Source organism: Octopus bimaculoides, chromosome 25, assembly GCF_046866305.1.
Source record: "Octopus bimaculoides isolate indiv1 chromosome 25, ASM4686630v1, whole genome shotgun sequence".
Lineage (NCBI taxonomy): Eukaryota > Metazoa > Mollusca > Cephalopoda > Octopoda > Octopodidae > Octopus > Octopus bimaculoides.
The window spans coordinates 9,332,699-9,357,698 of NC_142952.1; the positions used below are offsets into that span (position 1 = coordinate 9,332,699).

At 35.3% G+C, this 25,000-nt stretch overlaps 1 protein-coding gene and 1 long non-coding RNA gene across 16 annotated transcripts in view; one reads left to right on the forward strand and one right to left on the reverse strand.

The window, feature by feature from the left end:
• The window catches only part of LOC106883162 (clavesin-2), a 123,838-nt gene extending 104,256 nt beyond the window's left edge, over window positions 1-19,582 (forward strand). For 8 of the 15 annotated variants that reach the window (XM_089342044.1, XM_089342040.1, XM_089342036.1 and 5 more), the window contains 2 exons: window positions 515-699; window positions 18,720-19,582. In XM_089342044.1, the coding sequence (XP_089198170.1) occupies window positions 515-699; window positions 18,720-18,825 (291 nt within the window). In that variant the 3' untranslated portion in view covers window positions 18,826-19,582. Of the gene's footprint in view, window positions 1-514; window positions 700-13,297; window positions 13,403-18,719 lie in introns of all 15 variants that reach the window. The other 7 variants (XM_089342032.1, XM_089342029.1, XM_089342034.1 and 4 more) reach the window with 1 other exon arrangement.
• The window catches only part of LOC128250663 (uncharacterized), a 30,629-nt gene that overhangs the window by 4,462 nt on the left and 1,167 nt on the right, over window positions 1-25,000 (reverse strand). Inside the window, exon 2 of the long non-coding RNA XR_016238392.1 lies at window positions 11,258-11,353. This is a non-coding gene — a long non-coding RNA (uncharacterized LOC128250663). The remainder of the gene's footprint in view (window positions 1-11,257; window positions 11,354-25,000) is intronic.

Below are 25,000 nucleotides of genomic sequence, written 5' to 3' on the forward strand. Positions count from 1 at the left end.
CTAAGTTACGGGGATGTAAACACACCAGCATCGGTTGTCAAGCAATAAACACAGACACACAAACACATACACACATATATATATATATACATATATACAACGGGCTTCTTTCAGTTTCCGTCTACCAAATCCACTCACAAGGCTTTGGTCAGCCTGAGGCTATAGTAGAAGACACTTGCCTAAGGTGCCACGCAGTGGGACTGAACCCAGAACCATGTGGTTGGTAAGCAAGTTACTTAACACACGGCCACTCCTGCGCCTATAGTTGACTTAAAAAAAAAAAAAAAAGTCCTGGAGTACATTTGTTCAACTAAAACTATTCAAGGTGGTGCTCCAGCATGGCCACAGTCCTTTAACTGAAAGAAGTAAGAAGATAAAAAGAGATAGAGTTGCTTGATCAGAATTGGATTAAAGCTAATCAATAACAATAAAGATATTCAATACCATTTGCCAATTAAGCCATTGTTAAGCCCGTAATGAAGTATAATGATACCTGTTTCCTCTCTCTTTACAGATCTTCATGCATGGAATCAATTTAACCACCCTTCACCAACACATACACAAGGAAGTATTACCAGCTGAATTAGGGGGCTTAGAACCCCCTTACAATAACCAGTACTGGGCTAAACAACTGGTTGGAGATGAGAACTTCAGTTTTGGGGACAAACATATCTATTGGCCAAATTATGGCAATTTCAAGTAAGTCATCATTATTACAAATTTTTTCTTCTCTTTTTTTCCTTTAAGCTAATCTGAAGCTTATTTTCGCTTCAATTATTTTATGCATATAAATGCATTTGTGTATGAATATACATACATGCATATATATATATATATATATATATATATATAATCTGTTTATCTTTCTGTCTATGTGTCATACAAATATATATACATACTTACACATACATTCATACACACATATATATATACACACATATATACATACATTCATACATATAAACACACATACGTGTGTGTGTGTGTGTGTGTGTGTGTGTGTGAGAAAGGGCATCCAGCTGTAAAAACCCTACCAAAAAGACACAGCAGCCTGGGGTAATCTACTTGGCCGGCCCCTGTAAACCATCCTACCCATGCATGCCTGGAAGATGGACATTGAACAATGATAATGGTGATGATGATGATATATATATACATATACATGCATATATATATATATATATATATATATATACACACACACACATATATATATACATATACACACTCACGCGCACATATTTATATGTACGCATATGTATAAACACATACACTGTATGCATTTACAATTTTAGGTTTAAGACAGAAGTACTCAATACAAGGTGTACAGTATATTTATTGTTTGAAGTTGGTGATTCACTCCATTGTATGATGTAATATTTTCTCCATGCTCCAACAATAATGAATCATATTTGGTCATAGCCTGAAGTCCGTATATACACACGCACACACGTACACACTCACAGAAAGTTATATCCCCTCATACAAACATGCACACACACATATTAAATCCTTGTTTCTCCCAATCTTTTTTGGTTGCCCCTTTGATTTACTGGGTCCCATCTTCTCTCCCTCTCTATTTCTGTTTCTTTCTTACACACATACATATTTCATATATCAGTGAGTGTTTATATATATATATATATATATATATATATATATATATATCTTTTACTTTTTCTTTCTCTCTCTCTTTCTTTCTCTCTGCCACTCCCTACATTACTCACTCACTCACTCTCTTACTCTTTCCCTCGCCCCATCGGTCCCAACACCAAAACCCTTTCTAATCTCTCACATCAAACATTTATATTTTATTTTATATCCACTCCAGACCTCTTTTACTACTGAACTCTATAAACATTCCACTTCATACCCAGTGGGGTGTTTCATATCTGATTTAATAAATCCTGGCCAATAATCACTTACTTCTACATGTATGTGTGCATGTGTATATATATGTGTGTGTCTGCAGTGGTGAGGTGATGCTGGCTGGGTGCGATGGGTGTGTGTGTGTGTGTGTGTGTGTGGAAGTTGATCGAATGAAATTAGATGAAAATGTCTTTGAGAAGTGAAACATGTAAATACAACAGATCAATAAAGCTTTGTGAACTGTGATTGAAAGTGTATCAGTGGCAAGAGAGAGAGCGTGTGGATATGTAATATCAGTTGCTAGGTTAGGCTACTGGTATCATGTGGTATTTTAATAAAAAAAAATTTTGTTTACATTTCTAAAAAAGTTCTCTCGTTTGCTATGACAACCAGGATTCATCTTCTTTGACATCATCACCATCATCATCATCATCATTGCAGTTGCTGTCATCATCTTCATCGTTTTTATTATTATCATCATCATCATCACCATCGGGGAGGAGAGCTGGCAGAATTGCTGGACAAAATGCTTAGCGACATTTTGTCCGTCTTTAGGTTTTGAGTTCAAATTTCACTGAGGTCGAGTTTGCTTTTCATCCTTTGAGGGTCGATGAAATAAGCACCACTTGTGCACTGGGTTTGATGTAATAGGCTAGCCTCCACCACTAAAAAGTATTTCAGGCCTTGTGCATGTGATAGAATAGATTATTATCAACATCATCATCATCATCACTGCCATCACTCTCATCAACACTAACATTGCCATCATTAAACTCATCCCCACAACCACCTTCGTCATCGTCATCATCATCATCATCATTTTATCATGGGTGGGCAGGCATTTCTTTAGTATATCATCACCATCTCCCTTCACTCCATTCATCTTCGTCTCATCTGTTCTCTAAATTCCAGCATTCTCAGAGCAAGCAACTCCCTCCCACCTTCTCCTTTGTCTGACCCTGACCACAATGACCCCTCTCCCGTCCATTCCCTCATCAAACACTTAGACTAGACAACACCTACCTAACACTGACACAACACTGACAGAATAGAGGATTGCACTGCAGTGATACTGTTTGTAAACTGTACAAAGAACAATACATTACTACTACAACACTGTTGTATGGATTAATACACTGTTGCAACACTGCTATAACACTGTCACACCCAACATTACACTAGCATAACAATTTTCCAGTCTAAATTCTTTCAGTAAATTTTCTTTCTTCACAGAAAGAATAATTCACGAATTCATTTCACAAAACATTCATTCATTAATTTATTCCTCCCTGCACTCCATCATTTATTCCTTAACACTTTCATTCAATAATTCCATTCTTTCATTCTTCTTCTTATTCCCTAATTCATTCTTTCAATCCTTCATTTGTAATTCCTTCCTGCTTTCCATGAAACATTCCTTAAAATCCTTTATTTATTAATTCCATTGTTTCTTTCAGTCAATCTGTAATTCTTTGTTCCATTGCCAACCCTTCCTTTAATAATTCCCTTATTCTTTCCATCATTCCTTCAACCTTTCATTCAGTCATTCTTTCATTCCTTTACTCCCTTATTAATTTGTTCATTAATTCATTCAGTCATATGTCTTTTCATTCCTTTGTACAGTTTTACATTAATTCAACTCTTCGCAATCTGTCAATCTTTTATTCTGAAATAAATCCTCCATTGCGTCTTTCATTCAACACGCGCACACGCTTACATGCACACATATACATACAAACATCACATACATATCCATTTATTAATGAATATATATGTGTGTGTTTTTTGTGTATGTATATATATATATATATGCACATATGTATATGTATGTGTGCATAGGTATGTTTGTGTGCATGTATATATATATATGTATATATGTGTGTGTGTGTGTGTGTGTGTATATACATATATATAAATGATATGTGTATGTATGTAGGTATATATATAAATATATATATATATATATATATGTATATATGTGTGTGTGTGTGTGTGTGTATATACATATATATAAATGATATGTGTATGTATGTAGGTATATATATAAATATATATATATATATATACACACACACACTACACACACACACACTACACACACACACACATACCACACACACACATACATGTACATACACACACTTGCACTCACATATAGACACATACCCCACCATTTATCTGTTATCATCCAGACTTGAACACAGCAAACCAAATTGCTCTCAACAACAACACATAAGACTACTGCATACATTTAAAAAGGGGCAGAACACAAGCATTTTTGTCAAATTGGATTGACCTACATAATACATACATACACACATATATAATGTGTGTGTGTGTGTGTGCGTGAAGATGGTGGGGCATAATGCGATGGAGTGGTGTGGTGTCGTGTGGTGTCGTCAGATGAAGGGGATGAATTGTACAGGAATCTAAAAGGCATTGAAATACACTTTGCGTTGGCAAAATTTAGTAATCAATAAAACTGCATAATTGCTTGCATGCATATGTATGCACATGTGTGTATATGTGTATATATGCATGTGTATGTTTGTATGTATGTATGCATGTGTGTATGAATGTATTACAAACATGTATATATATATATATATATATATATATATATACAAGAATAAGGGCAGAGAATCGTCAATTAATAATAGAATTAATAATTAACAATTTTGCCAAGTAGTTCAGTATGAAAAAAACCTTTATCGGTAAAACTATTTATCATCATAAATATACAGGGATTAGCAATTGAGTTGCAACTCAATTGCTAATCCCTGTATATTTATGATGATATATATATATATATATATATATATATATATATATATATATATATATATCCATAGATAGATAGATGCACATTCATATGTACCATCCTATGTATGTATGTATCAATCACATACCACGTGGGTTGGTGTGAATGTGTCTATGTTAAGAATTAATATTAATGATTATATATATGTTATGATAATAATTTCTTGTTTAATGTGTTGACATATTAAACAAAAAAACAAAGATAAAAAAGTGTGTCTCAGTTTAACAGTCAATACATATATAATAGTTATAAAAAAATATAAATGCGCCCTTTTAAAGCCTAGCCAGGCTCATGGGCCCGGTTTCCCGGTTTCAATGGCGTATGTGTTCCCCAGCTGGACAGGACGCCACTCCATCGCAGCGTCACTCATTTTTGCCAGCTGAGTGGACTGGAGCAACGTGAAATGAAGTGTTTTGCTCAAGAACACAACGCGTCGCCCGGTCCAGGAATCGAAACCACAATCATACGATCATGATGCTGACACCCTAACCACTGGTCCGAGTACAGTATAAATAACAATGATCCAAGTAAGTTCAGAGTTCAGAGTTGAGTGAAGTTCATGTTAGTTTGCAGTGAAATCAGGTGTTGGTTGGTTAGTTCACAAGGAATATTGATTGTTAGTTTGTAAAGAGATTTGTTAGTTCATTACATTGTTTTTACTGTTGTCTGCTTATTTTATTTATTGTATGTAACTACATTACAACATATAATATATTATGTGTGTGTGTGTGTATTATATATATATTTAGGGTTTAAGTCTAGAGTGGGATATTTCATATTTCACAAATGATTCAGTCATGATATAAACCCAGTCTTTAGCCTCAGACTGTATAAATGCTTCCTATAACTATTTGTTAAGGACGTAAGTGTGTATATATTTTTTGTATGATGAATGTATGTCTGCTCATTACTGCTTTTAATTGTTTGAAATTTTCCTGTAAGGAAAGTAGCTGGTTTCCAACAAAGATACAAAACTCCATCATTGGAATGTAGAAAACAAAAACAAATTCACATTTGAGAAAAGCCTTGCATGTTTTTACTCTTCCTCTTAGGAAGAGACATCCAGCCACAGAAACCATGCCAAACCAGACTGGAACCTGGTGCAGCTCCCCACCTTACTAATTTCAGTCAAACTGTCCAACCCATCCCAGCATGAAAAGCAGACACTAAATGATGGTGATGATAACTTACAAATTGTATTTATAATGTGCAAATTAGCTGGTTGTTTTCTTTTTCTGAAAACCCTAGCTTATTCAGATTGTCACTCAGGCATTTACTTACAAAACCAAATGCACCAATTATTATAAGTAGAAATGTGAATTCATAATCTGGATATAAAAGCCGGAGGTTTCGAAGCAGTTGTCCATAGTTTTCCTCTTTCTCTGACTTTTCAAAGAGATATTCACATCAGCAGAGCAGCTGATCTGTGTGAGGGTATATACTTTTCCTTGTATGTATGTATGTATGTATGTATGAATGTATGTATGATGTATATAGTTATGTAAGTACATATGTATGTGTATATGTATATGCAATAGATTGTAAGCAAATTGTGTCAAACTTGCTTCTAAAATATTTCAATAAAATTTTATCACTGTTGGCTGTAGCAATTAATGATATTATTTTACTTGTTGTTGTTGCTATTATTATTATTATCTATATGTGTGATGTGTAGAATATACTCCACGAATATGAAACTATTACAGTGAAATATAAAAATTAGAAATGAACGTCTAGCATTTCTAATATAATATCCTGTTTGACTGATATGAAATATCAAATGATTATCTATCATTATTGATAGAACAAAGAACAGTAGCAATATGTGTGGTGATATATATATATATATATATATATAGAGGGGTAGAGAGGGAGAGAGAGATACATATATATATAGAGAGAGAGACATATATATATAGAGAGAGAGATATATATACATATATATATCCACAGTCGTTAGTGTATATAGTATAAATTTATATGTACATATATATTTGTGAGAGTGTCTATATATATATATATCCTTATATAAATTCTTTGTGAGTAGAATTTGAGAGCTAGAATGTGTGCCAAAGCCCATCATGTGTGCGTTTGTATGTCTATGTTTTATGTGTTCTGTATTGACGTAGTGTCCTTCTATGTCCCATGGCATGTATCACTCCAGCAAATAGAGATCAATAAACTATCAAGCAGTCCTGAAATTTATACTTGTGTCTATATTATTGAGCAAACTTTTGAAGGCAAATGTCTACCCATGTTGACCACTGTCCAGAGACTAATAACCAATATCTGAGAAAAACATTATGCATATGTATATATATATGTGAACATGTATGATTATATTTGCATATGTGTTTGGGTATTCGCTCCTGTGTATGTACACACACACATACATATCCAATATATGCACTTGAGTAGAAGCACATGGCTCAGTGGTTAGGGTGTTGCACTCAGGATCATAAGATTGTGGTTTCAATTGCTGGACTGGGCAATGAATTGTGTTCTTAAGCAAAGCACTTCATATCACATTACTCCAGTCCACTCAGCTAGCAAAAGTGAGTAGTCCTGTGACAGACCAGCATCCAGAGGATATCATTTATGCTACAGAATCCAGGAAACTGGACTTATGAGCTTATGGCTAAGGAAGAACCTTTGATACTTTTTGGATATTAAACAATGATGATATATATATATATATATATATATATATATATATATATATATATATATATATATATTCGAGCATGGTCGATGCCAGTGCCGCCTCACTGGCCCCCATGCCGATGGCATGTAAAAAGTACTCACTACACTCTCAGAGTGGTTGGCATTACGAAGGGCGTCCAACTATAGAAACCTTGCCAGATCAGATTGGAGCCTCAGTCAAACCATCCAACCCATGCCAGCATGGAAAGAGGACGTTAAACGATGATTATGATGACATATACAAATACATACATGGATAAATGCATATATATATATATGTATGTATGCATGCATGTATACATACTGTCATACACACATATATATATATATATATATGTAAATATACTGTCATACATATATACGTACACATACATCACACACACATATGCATAAATTCATACGTACATATATACATAAGTATATACATACACATACATACACAGACACATATACACACACACAAACACGCATAGATGTATTGATGCCATACATTATGCATACGCTTGTATGAGTGGCTGTGTATGATTATATCTATGCATTTATGTGCATTATCTATATGCATTTGTGGCTGGGCGTGAATGCATATCTAACACTGTATATATATATATATATATATATATATATATATATATATGTTGCCTGAATAGAAGAATTCTGACGATGAGAGAGATTCAGAATGAAGGTGGCAGTTGTGGAAGAGGTGGTGGTGGTGGTGGTGGTAGGGGCCGGGGTGTTAATCATGAATGCCTCATTAACAATGGTACTTTGAATTGCTTCGAGCAGAGGGTAGGTAGGGAGGGCGGTGGGGGGGGGGGATATCTGCATTTTTGTATGGAAGCAATAATTGAATGCTGCATGCAAGGACACGTGTGCTCATGCATATCCATGCATTCTATATGTGTGTGTGTACATACACACATGTATGGTTACAATTATATATATATATATATATACATATATAACTACATATATATATATGTGTGTGTGTGTTTGTGTGCATATGCTTTTGTATATAATTATATATATATATATATATATGTATATATATATATATATATATATATATATATATATATATATATATATATATATATTGAAAGAGAAAGAGAAATATGTGAATTAGTCGCTAGTATACGTGTTTGAAGGTTTGCAAATCTAGTGATAGCTTAAAAAGACAGTGTTATGTATTAGAACATACTTCTGGCTACTGTTGTGCATTTACATGGCTTTGTTTGTTAGGTTTACCAAAAGACATGTAAGAGCCTAACAGGCTTAAAGAACTGCTGTCGATAGTATAATTCTTTTAGCAGTCAGGAATGATCTTGTTTCAACTCAAGCGGTCAGCCACCAAGTGTGTGTGTATGTGTGTATGTCTCTATATATGTACATATATGAATGTGTGTATATATATATATATATATATATATATATATATACACACACACACACACACACACATCATCATCATCATCGTTTGATGTCCGCTTTCCATGCTGGCATGGATTGGACGGTTTGACCGAGGACTGGCGAGCCAGATGGCTGCACCAGGCTCCAATCTGATTTGGCAGAGTTTTTACAACTGGATGCCCTTCCTAATGCCAACCACTCCGGGAGTGTAGTGGGTGCTTTTATGTGCCACCAGCACAAGGGCCAGTCAGGTGGTACTGGCAACGGCCACGCTCAAATGGTGTTTTTTACGTGCCACTTGCACAGGAGCCAGTCCAGTGGCACTGGCAACGACTTTGCTAGAATATCTTTTTCACGTGCCACCGGCACAAGTGCCAGTAAGGCGATGCTGGTAATGATCACGCTGGAATATATATTTCAAGAAAGAACACAATGGGACCGGTCGTTGTTATTAAAATACTTTGATTCAAATGAATCCTACAAATAATTAATGATATATATATATATATATATATATATATATATATATATATATATAAAGGTGGTGCTCCAGCATGGCCGCAGTCAAATGACTGAAACAAGTAAAAGAGTAAAGAGTATATATACACACTGATACACACAAATATTTAAATAAATACATATATACACATGTAGATGCATATGTATATATATGTGTGTGTATGCATGTATATATATATATGTTTGTGTTTGTGTGTGTGTGTGTGCACATGTGTTCATATGTGTGTATGTATATATATATATATATATATATATATATATATATATATATATATATACTTATACACACACTCACTTGTACATATATTCATATATATATATAGTTATGCTCATACACGCACACACACATACACATCCATATACATTCGCAGTTATGCACGTATACACACAGACACACACACACCTATTAAAACTAAAGTGACAATTGACCCCCATTTTTCTAAGCACTTCAACCTCCATTCATTCCGTTGTTGAGTGTCTCTCCTTAAAGAACTTCACTGCAATAACCTCAAATCTTATCAAAACCCTTTCTTCCCAAACTTCTAAATAGATTAAACAAAAGAGAAAAATTAAAAAAGAAGAGAAAAAGTTGCAATTTTTAAATTTTTTTATGTGGCAGGAAGGAGTGAGGAGGGGGAAGAGAGGAGAGTAAGGCTTCCTTTCTGTTTTCTGTCCAATAATTTCTTTTTTTTGTTTTCAATTCTTTACAGATTTTTCTGGGTTTTTTTTTTCTATTATGCATAACTTTTTGTCTGTCTATCTGCCTCTCCCTCTCTCCCTTTCTTTCACCCTCTCCACTTGCTAGTCTCTCTTTCTCCCTCTCTCTCTCTTCTCCTCTATATCTCTTACTCCCTCTTTCTCTTTTCTACTCTCTCTCTCTCTCTCTCTCTCTCACCTTGTCTGTTTATCTCACCCTTCTCCACTGTCTCTCTCCTCTCCCCCCTCTCCCTCTATCTAATCACTTTGCTTACCTTTCAATTATTGTTTTTTAACTCTCTCCCTCTGCCCCTCTCTCCCCTTCTCTTTCCAATCACTTTTCTTGCCTTCCAATTATTCTTCCCTACCCCACTCCTCTCATCTCAACCTCATAATACAAATTAAATATGATAGTTTTTTCTTTTTCTAAAAACAACTGTGTTTGCATAAAGAAAATGTCATCATCATCACCATCACCATCTTCATCACCATCACCATTATTATTATAATCATCATCATTATTATTTGCACATGCACACTACCACCACCACCACCACCACCATCACTACCGCCGTCACTGCCACTACCACCATACACTCACACATCCATCTAAATACATTGATTTGCATACATCCATATATATATATATATATACACACACAGGTTCACACATATTCACATATTAAACTGTTGTTATTGATGATGATGATGATGATGCTGATGATGATATTTCTGGTTGAAGAATTACCACTGCTACAACTGTTGTTGTTGGTGGTGGTGGTGGTGGTGGTGGTGCCGGTGGTGGTGGTATTCTGTGATGGTGACGCCAATGACAATGATTATGATGATGACCACGATGCTATTTTCAATTACTTAGTCAGAGAATGAAAGGACAACACTCGTGACCTTTTCCAGAGTCCCTAAACTGGTGGGTGAGGTGGTAGAGAAGGAAGATTTCTCTCCTCAGTCTGAGACTTTGCTCCAATTACTTATAACAGAGTAGACTCTGTTAAAAGCCCCCAAGGGGCCCAGAGAATGGTATTGAACCGGCGCAGCAGATAAGGTCTACCATTCAAGGCTGTTGCCATTGTTGTTGTATGTTGTTGTCATTGGTGCTGTTATTATATTGTTGTTGTTTAAGGCAGTGAGCTGGTAGAATTGTTAGAACACTGGGCGAAATACCTGGTGGTATTTTACCCATCACTACATTTTGAATTCAAACTCCGCCGAGGTCAACTTTACCTTTCATCCTTTCGGGGTTGATAAATTAAGAACCAGTTGCATACTGGGGTCGATCTAATCGACTGGTTCCCTCCCCAAATATTTTGGGCCTTGTGCCTAAAGTAGAAAAAAATAAATAAATTAATTAAGTACCAGTGAAACACTGGGGTTGATGTAATCAACTGGACCCCATCCCCCAAATTTCAGGCCTTGTGTCTATAGTAGAAAGGATTATATTGTTGTTGTCATTGTTGCTGATATGAACACCTGATCTCTCTGTTCGTTGTCCAGTAGTTACCCATCACCTCAGCCTGCGGCTGTGATCTGATTTCCAAATAAAAATCCACACACAATCCATAAATATATACACAAGTATTGGCATTATACAAAACATATATCTAACTCATACATAACACACGTATATGCAACATACATACACAACACACACATACATATACATGTAAACAATTCATCATAAACACAGTCACACACCAAGACACATACCTATAACACACATTAATGCACATACATACACACATACACAAGACAAACATATGTGCAACATACACAACACATGTATACACCTATACACATAGATAAACACCATTCACACGAAGGAGACTTTCCTTTTTTTCTCTCACATCAATGAGCTTCTAGAATTTACCAGATTAACTCAATCTGAGAGAGAAACCAAAACCTTACTTTCTTCCCCCACCACCACTACCACCACCACTACCCACTCTCCAACCAAACTTATTCAGCAACTTCCCACCCTTGCCAACCCCTATATCTGCATAATTCACCTGTCTGTTTCATTAGTAAGGCTCTCTGATTTGGGAGAAGAAACAAAAATAATCAAAAAAAAAAAAAAATCAGAGAGAGAAAGGAAGAGAGAAGAGAGAATAAGATAGAGAAAGAGGGAAGGAAGGAGAGAAGGAGGAAGAATGAAAAAGAATAAGAGTAAGGGGGTAGGAGAATAATATTTGTTAATTCTTCCTTGTCAACAAACCATGTTTCCTTCCCAGTTTGCATTGTGTTCACAGTGCTGGATGAATTGCAGACATCACAGGAGGCGACTCTCTGCTAGATTTCAGCTGTATCTGACAGCTTACAAACTGGTTTATAACTCAAACTGTTTGCTTCAAAGGAGATCTCAGGGATGGTTTAACAAACACACAACATACAATCTACCACAACATACCAAAACATGCAACATGCCAGAACATATAACCCAACAACACACAACCTACCACAACACACACCACACAATGCATAACCTACAACAGTAAAATATGCAACACATACCATACAACACACAACATACAACCCAGTGCACCAACATTCTGTACACAGTATGTCTTCATCTGTTAATGACATCACTACTTCAAAATGCATTGAATGCAATATGAGGCTGGATCTGTGGATGAGAGCTTGTGTAGATAATATATTTCAAAATGGTTAACCTACAGTTTGTGATATGTCAGTGATGAGAACTCATGTCTTTGGATTTACTTAGTGGAGAAATTAATATAATCCAATTCTCATTGACCAATCAGTGATTAGTATGCTTCTATATTAACAGACATACCTAATCGTTGTTAACTGACAAAAAGGTTTGTGGGCTGTGTTTTTGACCAACAGTATATTGGAAGTTGTAGCTACTGACTACAAGACTAGTACCACTGACCCCCACTCTCTGTTATGACCTCTCAGGCTATCAGAGGTTTGTAAGCTGTGTCATTTCTGGTTGCATGATTGATAGTTTTTTTTTTATCAGAATTCTGAAGGCAAGTAAGGCTTCTGGCTGGAAGGGCCAACTGGATGCCACTTCTAACAGCTATTAGGTATACCTATTAATATAACAGCATACTAATCATTGATGAGAATTCAATTATATAAATGTGTCCATTGAATAAATCCATAGACATGACTACTGGCATGTCACAAATGTAGTTCAGCCTTTTTCAGGAAAGATTCTGTCTGTCTATCTATCTGTTTGTCTGTCTGTCTGTGCTTATCTTCCTATGGACTATTTATTATTTGAATTTGTTGTTATTTTAGCCCTGAGTTTACCCTGTTCAAACTGACCTATGATCAAAGCATTCCAGCCATGACCATCCCTGTGTTATCATCAGGCATAGTATATCAAAGACTACATTACTCAATGTAATTTGCTTCATTTTAATATTGTGCAATATGTCTTAAATAATAGAATTGACTGCTATTTCAGAAACATCTTTGATCATAGGTCTCTATAGGGCTAAACAACAATGGTAACAATAATGACAATAACAGTAACAATCACAACAAACACACACACACAAAAGATGAGAATAATTTACTACAGAAGAGGAAAATTGTGTATGTATATATATGCATATATATGTGTGCATATATTGTATACATGTGTGTGTATGTATGTATGTGTGTGTGTATACATACGTATGTACATATATATATATATATATATATTAGAGAGGGAAAGGTGGGTTATAAACACAATACATCCATGTTTGAACAAAGAACAAAAGGATGACATGGTTGACATTTAAATACCATTTCTATATACACACACATACACTCACACACTCTTAAACAGACATACACTTTCTCACTCACAGATGCACACACACACACATGCACATATTACATGCATTATTTATTGATCAAAACAAAAAGTACTCAATACGCTGCATAGATCATATTTATATTTATTCAGCTGATGCCTTGTGGCATTACTTAAAATTTTACAAATGCTTTGTCATTCAGTCAAACATATTGGACTGTAATAAGAAGAAAAAAAACAGTTGTTAATTCAATGGTGTCGGGATCTCACTGTTTCATTGGTTCACACAGACCACATAAGTCATGTGTAAAATACTATTATTCACGACTGAAAAATAACATTGTTTTCTTAAGGAGAAATAACTGTAATTGATAATAAACTTGTGCGTTAGTTTAAAATTCAGCTCAAGTTTTCCATGTCAGGTTTCTTGGTACCCACTGTCTTATATAGATAAAGTTGCATGGCCTACTGGTTAGGGTGTTACACTCGCAGTCACAAGATCATGGTTTCAATTCCTAAACCAGATGGTCAGGGGAAAATACCTCATTTTACATTGCTCCAGTCTACTCAGTTGTAAATAAAATACCCGTCAACAGACTGGCATCTTGTTCAAGAGAAATGTTGTGACCTTGACCACTTATATGCTATAGAAACTGGGTAACCAGCTCTGAGTCTTGGAGCTTGAGACAGTAATGTCTAGAGGTTGATGACAATGATGAGAACATTTCTCTCTTTAGATAAGGATTAGGTTTGAGAAGTAACTATAGTTGACTTGTTCAGTTTTGCTTTACATTGCTATCTTTATTGGGCTAAGTCCAGCCACTTTGTAATTTACCCTTTCAATACCAACCCGGCTGAAACCGGCTCTCGCTCTGTAGTATAAATGTCTTGTTTCCATAAGTTTTGAATTAAAATCTTCCACCAAACCTTAGTCACAATTTCTGTTCCTAACACTAGCTTAATTATAACTAAGTTATTTTATTAAATTCTTTGTTATATTTAAAATTAATTGAAAGAAACACAGAGCACCTCAAAATAAATACAGTAAGGAAAGGGTTAAACTGGCCATGTCTGGCTAAAATATTCTGCCTATTTTATGATCAAACTGGTCAGATCTGACCTGAAACCAACCCTGCATTATCATTCTAAAAATTAAGTTAGCTCATCAAATGTTTTTAAAAGACAGAGCAGCATCACAATAAGATGGAACATTGTTGCAAAAGTGAAGTCCTACATGTTTCCTACTATATGCAACCGAAAAAAAAACATGATTCTTACTCTACCAAACCATAGCTTAAAAACATGAGAAGAAACTTGCAGGCAGAGAAATACAAACTTCATGTTTTCAAAACACATTCCTATATCAGAAAGATTTTTTTGAACTACAAACTGGCTGAATCTAGTGCTGATAAATTGGTTAGTGAATGATTTGATACATTAAGCCACATTTGAGCTAAATATTGACTGCAAATATAGTTTCCATGTGACTCATGTGGTCTGTGTTAACCAATGAAACAATGAAATCCTGACGCCATTCTCAAGTAAAAGGATGTTTTCCCATTATAGACCAGCATGGTCGACTGATTGATCAAACACTCATGGAACTCTTTAAGTAATGGCAGACTGCCTTAGTTAAATACACACACACACACATACGTCATTTTTATTTACTTGCTTCCCCCCTATTCATATAAATATGGGGAGGATATTATTTTAAATATGTCTATCTATGTACATGGGTTTGCATGTTTGAATCTGTTTGTTTCTATGTGCATATCTGTAATTGTCTGCTTGTGTGTGTGTGTGTGTGTGTATACTTATGTATGTCTCTCTCTGTGTCTTTCTCTTTCTCCCCCCCCCCTCTCTCTCTCTCTTTTCACTCTGACACTGTGTGTGTGTGTAACCGAAAATGTCTGTCTGTGTGTCTCCCTGCATTCACTCATTCTTTCTCTTTTCCGTCTTCTTTCTGTTTAAATGTTTGTAGAAATGACTGGGGATGCTTCAAATATTATTATGATTATTATTTTGTATTATTAAAGCAGCAAGATGGCCGAACCATTAGCATGCCAGGTGAAAAAATAAGCAGCATTTCGTCTGTCTTTACGTTCTGAGTTCAAATTCTGCCTGGGTCGACTTTGTCTTTCATCGTTTCAGGCTCAATAAAATAAGTACCAGTCAAGCGCTGGGGTTGATGTAATCAACTGTTCTCCTCCTCCTCCAAAATTTCAGGCCTTGTGCCTTTAGTAGAAAGGATTATTATTATTATTATTATTCAGTAGTCTTATTTTTATCACGGGCTTTCACTGCGCTACCGAGCACAGCTCTGTGCGCTTTGGTTGTGATGCTCTTATTGTTACTGTATTGAAAATGTTTTATGTAGGATGTGTCCGGTGCCTAGTAGTGTGGCAGAACCATGAGCATGCTGGACAAAATGCTTTGTAGTATTTCATTTGTCTTGACGTTTTCGGCTCAAATTTCGCTGAAGCCAGCTTTGTCTTTCATCCTTTCAGGGTCACTAAAATAAGTACAAGTTGAGAACAGGGATCAATATAATTGACTTACACGCTCCCCTGAAATTGTTGGCCTTGTGCCAAAAGTTGAAACCATTATTATTATTATTATTATTAGAAAGGCAGTGAGCTGGCAGAATCATTAACACGAGTTCAGATACTGCTGAGGTCAATTTTGACTTTCATTCTTTCGGGGTCGATAAATTAAGTACCAGTGAAACACTGGGGTTGGTGTAATTGACTAGTCCCCTCCCTCCAAATTCCAGGCCTTGTGCCTTTAGTAGAAAGGATTATTATCATTATCATTATTATTATTATTACTTAAGGTGGCAAGGTGGCACAATGGTCAGCAAGCTGGGCAAAAGCTTAGTGGCTTTTCCTCTTCCTTCACGTTCTGAGATCAAATACCACCAGGGTCAACTTTGCCTTTCATCTTTTGAGGATCAATCAAATAAGTACCAGTTGAGTACTGGGGTCAATCTAATCTCAGGCCTTGTCTATAATAGAAAGGATTATTATTACCTCCGCCTTTGCTAAGGGAGAGGTATTGTTTTCAGTTGTGTTTGTTTGTTGGTTTGTTTGTCCATGGACAAGATATCTCAAGAACCACTGAATGGATTCGGATGAAACTTTCAGGAATGTTTGGTCTCATGACTAGCATGAACAGATTACATTTGGGGATCAATCTAGTACTGGACAAGGCTTCTAGAATATTTTTCCAGATTTTTTACTTAATTTTTGAGAGCAGTCGGGTTCATTTTTAGTATTCTCGTTTGTGAGAGCAGTCAAGTTAATTTCAGATATTCTCATTTTAAAAATCATCTCCGGTTAATCATTGCGAGGACTTTGGTGTTGCCTTGGCAGACGTTTGCGCTCTCTGAGTGCTCTTGTTATTATTATTATTAGTAGTGGTGGTGGTTTATGTGTTGATAGTAGATATATATATATATATATATATATATATATATATATATACTGATGATGAGAGTGGTAGCAGTTGCTATGGTGGTAGTGATAGTGAAGGTGGTAGTAGCGGTGGAAGTGTAATTAGCAGCGGTAATAATGCAAGAGGTGTGTTGTGATGACGGTTAGTATGGTAGTAGTAGAGGGTGGATGTTGAGGTAATGGTGTGGGTGGTGGTGATAATGGCAGTGGTACTGACGGTAGTGGGGGTGCAGGCAGTGGTGTTAGCAATGGAGGTGGTAGCGGCCGAGAGTGTTTGTGGTAGTGTTGGTGGTGTAGGGAGCGGGGATGAGCGAACAGTTTTGGCACCTGTATAGATAGTGGTTAGTGGTGGTCGTGGTGCTGCTGCTGATGGTGATGTACTAAACTCTGGCTAATAGCCTCACTTTGATGTATTTTGTCTCCCATCATTCATATATTGGCAGAGAACACTTCCTGATGTATCTTTAGGATAACATTTATATATCTCCCTGCTTTTGTCTTCTCTCTTCCGCAACTCCACAAACAGGCTCACATGCACACACAAACACGTGTATATACATATATATATATATACATACACACACACACAGTCATGTATACACATATATACACATGTATACATATATACATATACATGATGATAGAAATAAATATATATATATATATATATATATATATATATCTATTAGAAAATGGAGGATAATATGTTCGCATATATATACATATATATATACACACACACACACACACACACACATGCACACAGACACACTTGAAAAGGAACATACATCATCATCATCATTTAACGTCCGTTTTTCTATGCTTGCATGAGTTAGACAAAATTTATTGTGGCAGATTTTCTACAGCTGGATGCTCTTCCTGTGAATTTTACATGCATAAAAATAAACATACATACATACATATAAATGCACACACATATACTCTCTCTCGCACATACATACACAAACATTAGGAAGCTTAACTGACTTTAGCTGTTTACTGGTATATATTAATGCTAAAAAGATATATAAATAAACCTTGTGTGTGTGTGTGTGTGTATATATAGTGTATATATATATGTATATATATATATAGTGTATTTAGTTCTGTGTTTTTTGTTTGCCTGTGTATTAAGTATATGTCTTTTTTTACTACACATATTTTTGAATTATAGAAAAATATATATATATATATATATATATATATATATATATGTCATCTTTTTATTTTATCCTGGAAAAAATAGATAGATAGATAGACAGGCAGACAGACAGACAGACAGCTTGTGAGTAGATTTGGTGGATGGGAACTAATAAAAATGAGTATATATATATATATATTATTTTTTTGCAACATTGATTAACAAACTTTTTTGTCATTATTTAAATTTAACTTCAATAGATTTCTAGAATATTTTGAATCAACCATTAATTAATAAATTTATCTTTTTTCTTTCTTACAGAACCAGATCTGAGACGTTTCCGCTCGACCACTTCTCTAGCGAAACAAAGCCGACTACGTCATCACGGGGTACACATTTGGACGAAGAATTCTTTTTAATCGACTAAGAACATTGCAGTAATGCATCTTACTGATGCATCCCTACGCACTGAACTGCAATTTGAACTGCTGTCTTATCTAAAACAACTGAAAAGGTGGGGAGGCGCTGAAAATCAAAATCATTTCACCTGTAAAAGATCAAATGTAGAATTTGGAAATTTTTCTTTAATGATTATAAAAACTTTTTTTTTTTTTTATTAATTAGAACATAAAGAAAAGGATACAAATTATTTATTTATATTTATTGACAATGTTTTAGCTGTCATATCTCTCACTGACCGGTCGGTGCTGAACAAACTAAAACCACAAAAAGAAACTCTTTCTGATTCACTCATTTTGTAAATGGATATTAATAATAATGGAGGCTATTACAAAGACTCATGGGAAATTCTCCTACATTTTTTTTTTTAAATTAACTTATTTATCAAGTAATTTATTTTTTCCACATCGGCATACTGCTACAATTCTCAACAGTCAAGAACGGACATTTTTCTTTTCATTAAATTAAAATTAATTTTAGGAAAATGTGACAAACAAAATAATTTCTCATAGATAAACTGTATTTAAAAAAAAGAAATGAAGAAAAGTAAACAGAAACACAGAGAGAGAGAAAGGAAAATAAAATAAGAATTGGTCAAAGTTGTAAAGGAAAAAAAAAAGATGACCAACACTAAAGCATTATTTAAATGGACATATATTTAAGAAGAAAAAAGGAAATATATAATAAATGTAAAGAATAAAAATACACTGACTTCTCTTCTCAAATTCTTGTTTTCTTTTTTTTTTTGCTTGGTGTGAAATTTCCAAATATGGATTGTTCACGTGTGTATGTGTATTTGATAGAACTAACAGGATATGTTTTAATATAATCTATAGCTGGCGGAATCATTAGCACTTCAGACAAAATATTTAGTGGCACTTTGTCCATCTGTACATCCTGAGTTCAAATTCCACCAAGGTCAAGTTTGCCTTCCACCCTTACGTAGTTGATAGAATAAGTAACAGTTGAGCACTGGGGTCAAAGTTGTAATCAGCTTATTCCCACACTCAAATTTGTTGGCATTGTGCTAAAATTTGAAACCAATATTTTAATTAGCCTTCCTTGAATTAATTGGCCCTTGAATCACCAACTGAATTATATATATATATATACACACACACACACACACACACACACACATACATACATACTTATATGGTTGATGTTAGGAAGGACATCCAGTCATAGAAACCTTGCCAAATCAGACTGGGGTCTGGTGTAGCCCCTCAGCTTATCACCCCTGGTCAAACCATCGAACCTGTGCTAGCCTGGACAACGGACATTAAATGATGATGATGATGATACATATTTATACATATATGCATGTATATGCATCTTTGTAAGCCTAGTACTTATTCCATCGGTCTCCTTTGCCGAACCGCTAAGTTACGGGGACGTAAACACACCAGCATCGGTTGTCAAACGATGTTGGGGGGACAAATACAAACACACAAACACACAAATATATATATACATATATATGACGGGCTTCTTTCAGTTTCCGTCTACCAAATCCACTCACAAGGCTCGAGGCCATAGTAGAAGACACTTGCCCAAGGTGCCACACAGTGGGACTGAACCTGGAACCATGTGGTTGGTAAGCAAACTACTTACCATACAGCCACTCCTAGCTCTAGTTTTCTTTTTAACTTTTTCCCCTATATTTTTCCATCTGAATCCCATCCAAAAGGTTTATTATTTAAATCCAAATTCCGACTTCAGCTGCAATAATTTTTTTAGCTTCTACATCTTGTTCTGTACTTTTTCTGGTTCACTTGATTAAGAAAATTATTGCTCCTACGCCCACAGTATCATTATCGTCATCATCAATTAATACATGATTTAATATATCAATGCTGGCAAGGTTTGGATGGTTCATCAGTATTCAGTAAGCCAGAAAACTGCGTCAAGCTCCAATGTCTGCATTCTCTTTCTCCATATATATGTGTGTGTGTATATAAACATATACATATATACACACAGACACACGTATATAAATATATATTTGTACATATATAATACACATAAATGTGTGTGTACATATATGTATGTATAAAATATTAATATATATTTATGCCTTCCATACATGTTTTTATGTTTTTATTCATACAGACTGTACTTAGTCTGTGTTACCTACTTACAGCAAGGTGAACTGGTACATACATATAAACACCACACACACACAAACACATAACTGAAAGCAATCAACTATAGGAAACTTAAATAATTCAGGTTTACATTGTAGAAATAGCAGAACAATACAGAATATTGGTGCTCGCCGTCGTCGTCGTCGTCATGGTGATGGGGTTTTTGGTGATGATGATGAAGATGGTGGTGGTCGTTCCCATCATCGTGGTGATGATGATGATGATGATAATAACAGCAATTATAATAAACGGATAAAATAATTAAAGTAGATACCACTAATGTTTTTCAATTATTTATTATAGTTATTCATTTTCCTTTTATTCATTATTCATGTCATCTCCACGATTTTTTTTTTTTCTAGAAATTATTGGCAAATTTATTTTTCGTTTTTTATTCCCCCCCCCCCCATATTTTATATGCAGTAAATGAGATGCGAGACAAGAACATCCTCCTCTCCCTTCAAAAGTAGATGGAGAATCATTCATTATGTTGTTGAAGTAGTACTAAAAGCTTCTCCTTAAACAAAAGAGTTCACTAGAGAAATTTTGCAGATTGAATTTTCTAAATCAATGAGGTGACAGAGTATAGTCTGCATAAATAGGTGGGCAGGGAATGTGTGTGTTGGCACTCCGTCGCTTACGACGTCGAGGGTTCCAGTTGATCCGATCAACAGAACGGCCTGCTCGTGAAATTAACGTGCAAGTGGCTGAAAGTTGTGGTGGAAGAGTATAGCAGGGTTCGCCACCATCCCCTGTAGTTATTCAATTATTTATTATCATCCACATGGATGATAGCTCACTTGCATTTAATGAGGCTGCAAAGAAAGAGACCTGGAGATGTCTCTATGAAAGGCTTCTTAATGGAGAGAATGAATGGAAGAAAGAAAGTCTGCCACATGTTGACCCAACTGAGGGACCAGTTATCCAAATTGACAGTACCTTGGTAGATAAAGCAATTAAGGATAGAAAGACAGGGAAAACCCCCGGCCCATCAGGAATCACTGCTGAGATGCTTAAAATATCTGGCAGTGTACACTATGGTCTAAACAGACAAAATACTGCTAAGCATTTCGTCCGGTGTGCTAATGGTTCTGCCAGCTCACCACTTTAGTATCGCCTGACTGGCATTCGTGCAGGTGACACGTAAAAGCACCTACTACACTCTCGGAGTGGTTGGCATTAGGAAGAGCATCCAGCTGTAGAAACTCTGCCAAATCAGATTGGAGCCTGGTGTAGCCTTTGGGTTCCACCAGTCCTCAGTCAAATCGTCCAACCCATGCCAGCATGGAAAGCGGACGTTAGACGATGATGATCATCATCATCATAGTAGGCGCATTAGGTATAATAAAAAAAATATCCAGACAAATACATAACAAAAACACCAGGACTTACAAATATATATAACATACAGAAACTTGCACTACTGGGTACTGCACACATCCTACGCAAAACACTTTCAATACAGTAAACCATAAGAGCATCACAGCACATACCCAAGGCACACAGAGCTGCGCTCGGCAGTGAAGTGAAAGCACGTTATAAAAATAAAACTACTGAACAATAACAATAATAATACTGTCCGAGATCCTTGTTGTGACTTGACAGATGACTAAAGACACTGGAGCATTTTTATGTACACTGTGTAATGAAGGACTAATAATAATAATCAGACAAGGAAAAACAAACTTGCTTACTGACTGATTCATCATGTCTGTTTGTTTCCAGGATTGTGAAGAAAAAAGATGAAAAATAAAAAAAATACAATCCCTTAAAATTTGAAAGTTTGTAAGATTGTAAGATTGTAATAATTGGTACATTAGGGGCTGTGAGTAATGATATAAACACATGGTTCAAGGAGATTGGAATAAAATGTCCTGCAGAGCTTCTACAGAAAATTTGCCTCTTAGGAACAGGGAAGATTATCTGAAGGGCTTTGAGCACTTGAAAGATTATTGAAAGTTTGTGGATATCTAAGGTAACAGGTAGTTATTGTTATCCACATAAGCTCTACAAGTAAAAGATAAAAGTCAAACAAAAAATAAAAAGCAAAATTTTGTTTCCATTTAGAAATGTCCACATACCAGTGTCACCTTATGAAAAGATTGATAATACATAAATGTCCACTTAAAAGTGTTTACACAGAACTGTCACCTTAAAAATTGATTGACATTTGACAAATGTCTGCTTGGAAATGTCTACATACTAATGTCCATTTGGAAATGCTTACACAGAACTGTCATCTTACAAATTGACTGATAACAGACAAATGTCTACTTGGAGATATCTACAAACAAATGTCACCTTACAAATTGACTGAAAACAGACAAATGGCCACTTAGAAATGTCTACACGCAATTGCCTGTTTATAAAAAGATTAGGTTTCCCAAATAAACTTCAGCAATGATTGAGGAGTATGTCTTTTTCAAATGAGAGATGGAGGCCATCTTTCTCTCCTTTACTCTGACAATTCATCATTAACCAGTTGTTACGTGATTAACATAACAAATAAGATTGCTTTGGACAGATTTCTTTTTTATGTGTCTGTCTGGGTGTATATAATGTGTATGTGGTGTGTGTGTGCGTGCATGTGTGCATATTTGTGTTTGCTTATGTGGTGCATATGTATATATATGTGCATGTGTGTGTATTTGTGTCGTGTGTGTATGTGTATGTATGTAGTGTAATGTATCTGTTTATGTGTATGCATGTTTATATGGTATACATACACATGTGGTGTACTTCTATGTATGTATAAGTGTAAATGTGGTGTATGTATGTGTGTACATGTATTTGTATGCTTCTATGTTGCATGTGGCATGTGCGCGCACGTGTGTATGTATCTGTATGTGCACACGCATGTGTGTGTGTTTGTCTATGTAGTGTATGTCTGTGTATATGTTTATATATGTGCGTGTTGTGTGTATAAATGTTAAAATTCTCTTCCGTATGTTATGTTTCCTTGTGTATGAGTGTGTGTACATAATATGTGCACCTTATGAATATATATGTGTGTATGTGTGCATCATGTTTTTATGTATAAATGTATGTGTAGGTGTTCAATTCTGCAGGTTGTATACACATGTTGACACATGCATATGTGTCTATATAAATGTATGGGCATATACTGTACTACATAAGGTACGTACTTTATATATATATATATGTATATATATATATATATTAGTAGATTTGTACATGTGTGTCTTTAAGTATGTCTGTATTTTTGCATATATGGAGCTATAAGTATTCATTCTTCTATCTCGTGGCGTGCATGCAATGAATTTCTTTGCCCCGCCCCCTGGCGATTTTTCGTATTCCTCCGATTTACAGATGGGAGATTCTGAATATGCAATCACCCCCAGTATGACCTAGAATAAGCAGGGAATAAAAAAAAATGGCTCTGTAGAGATGAGCCTGAAATAAGTGTATTGTTTGTATTTATCTCTCTTCGAAACGTCAGTACTTTCCCATCCTCGCTCTCACTTAAGAATGTCTAAAAATCATAAGTGAAATGGAATAAAGATGAAATTGGATTCTGTTAATATTTTTGCATATTCGGAATCTCTGTTAAAGGTAGGAATCCGAAAAATTTTTTCACAAAAATTCGTTTTTCAAAGGGGTGCGATTCTGCATTAGCCTCTATACCTATTGGTTCAGCTGAATCAATTTGAAATGATTTAATAAAGAGAACACATTTAGTTACATTATATGGCCATGGTTTTAGATAGTTACGCTCTTGAAGACAAGTCAGGTGCTTTATCATGCTACTTGTTAATTCCGGGAAAATTATTGATACTCAAGCAGACTGTTCTGAGACTTACTGAACTCCGTATATTAAAAGACTACGTCTCACGCACACACATTGAAAATACACGCATATACATGAATACACACACAATGAAAGACAGCGAAAAGTCAACATTGTAAAAAAACCCACCCCCAAAACTGTTGTGGCAGAAGTCAACATCTCTGAGATTGAAACAAGACACTTATTTA